Source organism: Hippocampus comes, unplaced genomic scaffold (assembly GCF_001891065.2).
Source record: "Hippocampus comes isolate QL1 unplaced genomic scaffold, H_comes_QL1_v1.1 scaffold167, whole genome shotgun sequence".
Taxonomy (NCBI): domain Eukaryota; kingdom Metazoa; phylum Chordata; class Actinopteri; order Syngnathiformes; family Syngnathidae; genus Hippocampus; species Hippocampus comes.
This window is the reverse complement of record NW_017805502.1, coordinates 321,045-323,442: the sequence shown is the minus strand read 5'-3', so window position 1 is coordinate 323,442 and position 2,398 is coordinate 321,045. Positions and strand designations below refer to the sequence as shown.

General features: G+C 45.0%; 1 protein-coding gene across 1 annotated transcript in view; it reads left to right on the top strand.

The window, feature by feature from the left end:
* Nucleotides 1–2,398, top strand: part of map3k2 (mitogen-activated protein kinase kinase kinase 2) — a 30,685-nt gene that overhangs the window by 16,572 nt on the left and 11,715 nt on the right. The window contains exons 11-12 of the mRNA XM_019877210.1: nt 321–384; nt 470–569. Coding sequence (XP_019732769.1) covers nt 321–384; nt 470–569 — 164 coding nt within the window. The remainder of the gene's footprint in view (nt 1–320; nt 385–469; nt 570–2,398) is intronic.

Genomic DNA, 2,398 nt, shown 5'->3' with positions numbered 1-2,398 from the left:
AAAAACCGAAACTTAAATAACCCTCACACACACACACACACACACACACACACACACACACACACACACACACACACACACACACACACAAGAGAAAACCTTGGTCTAATTATTGCTCACATGGACAAAACTGTGTTCGAACTGGACATAACGCAGCAGTTATCACTCCCATAAATCACTCATACCTGCAAATATTTGTCAAGTTCTCGGTCAAAAAACATGGGTAGTCGCCCGCTTGAGTCGATCACAGCATTGCAAACTACATAGACTGTGATACTTTGCGCCGCTGAGTATTTCAATTCTCTGACATTTGTCTTTCTCTCAATGTTTGTGTTTGGAACAGAACGACGTCAGAGTGAAGTTCGAGTTTAAAGGAGAGAAGAGGTGAAGCACAAGGCTGGCTTTGTAACTCATGTTCCTTTTTGAACGTGCACCCATTGACCTTGACCTCTCCTGTTGTTCTGTGTAGGATTTTGCAATTCTCTCGCCCCATCAAGTTGGACGACTTGAGGGAAAAAGCAAAGGTGGCTTTCGGTCAGACCATGGACCTTCACTACAGCAACAACGAGGTAGAGCCACTGCTATTACTCACTGTGACGTTATGTCATTTGAAAAGATCCCTGACAGTCATGACATGCCTGCTCAAAATGATCTATTTCAGGGGTGACTAACCAGTCAGAGCCTAAGAGCCAAATTTTTTACTGTGTTACTGCAAAGATCCACACACACACACATACACACACACACGAGCATGCACTCGCGCACATATGTATGCACGCCACGACGACCAACAGCCGAACATAAATGAAACCTAAAGACACAAGCACACATCTTTTTTTTTCCCCTCCATTTCCTCCTCCTACTTGGGACCAGTCCGCTGGCTCTTGGTCGATTGCGATCGACGTATTGGGCACCTCTGCCTTAAAAACAGAGGTAATTCGCTGACTAGCTTAGCACTTAGCACTTTGCGCCCTTGTCTGCGCATGAGCGGTGATTCAGTCTGATTGGTTGCCCTCTATGTCAATCAAGTAACGGGATTGCTGATAGGCTGACGTAGTACGTTCTGTGTTTTAAGCGCGTTGTTTGAATGGCAGCGCTCTTGCCGAGGCGTTTTCGACAATTGTCGTGTGAAAGCCCGGGAGCTGCATTAAACCAGCCAAAGAGCTGCATGCGGCTCGTGAGCCACGGGTTGGCCACCCCTGATCTATTTGGTTGTTACTATCCAGTTCACCTTGGGCTTAGTTTCTCAGCGGGGCTAGAATTCTCCATCGCCCCGTCTCTGTCGCCACCTTCAGAGAACATGGTGGGTTGATGAGCCATTCCCATCCCAATGGCTTCTGGCCGAGTCGTGGTAACCATTCCTCGGTTCAGTATGGTCATTCATTCATTCATTTTTCGATCTGCTTATCCTCACAAGGGTCGCGGGGGGTGCTGGAGCCTATCCCAGCTGTCTTCGGGCAGTAGGCGGGGGATACCCTGAACTGGTTGCCAGCCAATCGCAGGGCATTATAAGATCAAGTTTTCGAAAATAATTTCCAGTTCAGTATAATTGGTAGAAACTTTATTTGCATGTATGGCGCCATTGTTGCAGCACATCCTTGGGAAAGTTTTGGAGGCTTACCTCGCCTTTTTTTTCCCTTCTTCTTTGATTGTAGAAAGGGTTCTGTCAGTCGTCATCTGTACCTGTGGGTAAAAAACAAAAAAACAAAAAAAAAGCAAAAAAGGACGTTTCGCTTCTCTCACAGAAGCTTCGTCAGCGGTAGACAACCCTGAAGTCTCCGTGAAGACTCCGGGAAGTTGCTCTGCGCTAAAAAGCTGAGCGTGGCCTGTTTGAGGACTGGGTGGGGATGGTTAGTCACGCCCCTCTTGGTTTATTAGAGGCCCATTGGTTTCTAAATTCCCTATCATTGGGTCTTGATTAGGCCTATTGTTTGGGCTAAGGCTGAATAGCTACTTTCAGTTAGCCTGATCAGCATGTCTATGTCCCTTACTGGTCAACAAGTTATTGTAAATAGGAGACAGGTTAAATCTGATACCTCCTTCACGGTTCAGAGAGGGTGAAAATTTTTTAACAAAAATCGCTTCCTTTACTCCCCTTTCAAACCATCTCTTTTCTGTTCCTATGATTTTTACTTGTTCATCTTCAATTGTGTGGTTTGTTTCTTTTAAGTGTGCGTATACTGCACTTTTGTTATCATTGTTTTTCCATTTGTGTTGATAAAGTCTTTTCTTGAGTGTTTGTTTGGTTTCTCCAATGTAATGTTCCTTGCACTCACTTTCTTGGCAACGGATGGAATAAATCAGATTGCATTTTTGGGTGTTAGGAACCCGGTCTTTGGGGTGTACTAGTTTTTGTCTCAATGTGTTTATCGGTTTAAAATAAACAGGAATATCATGT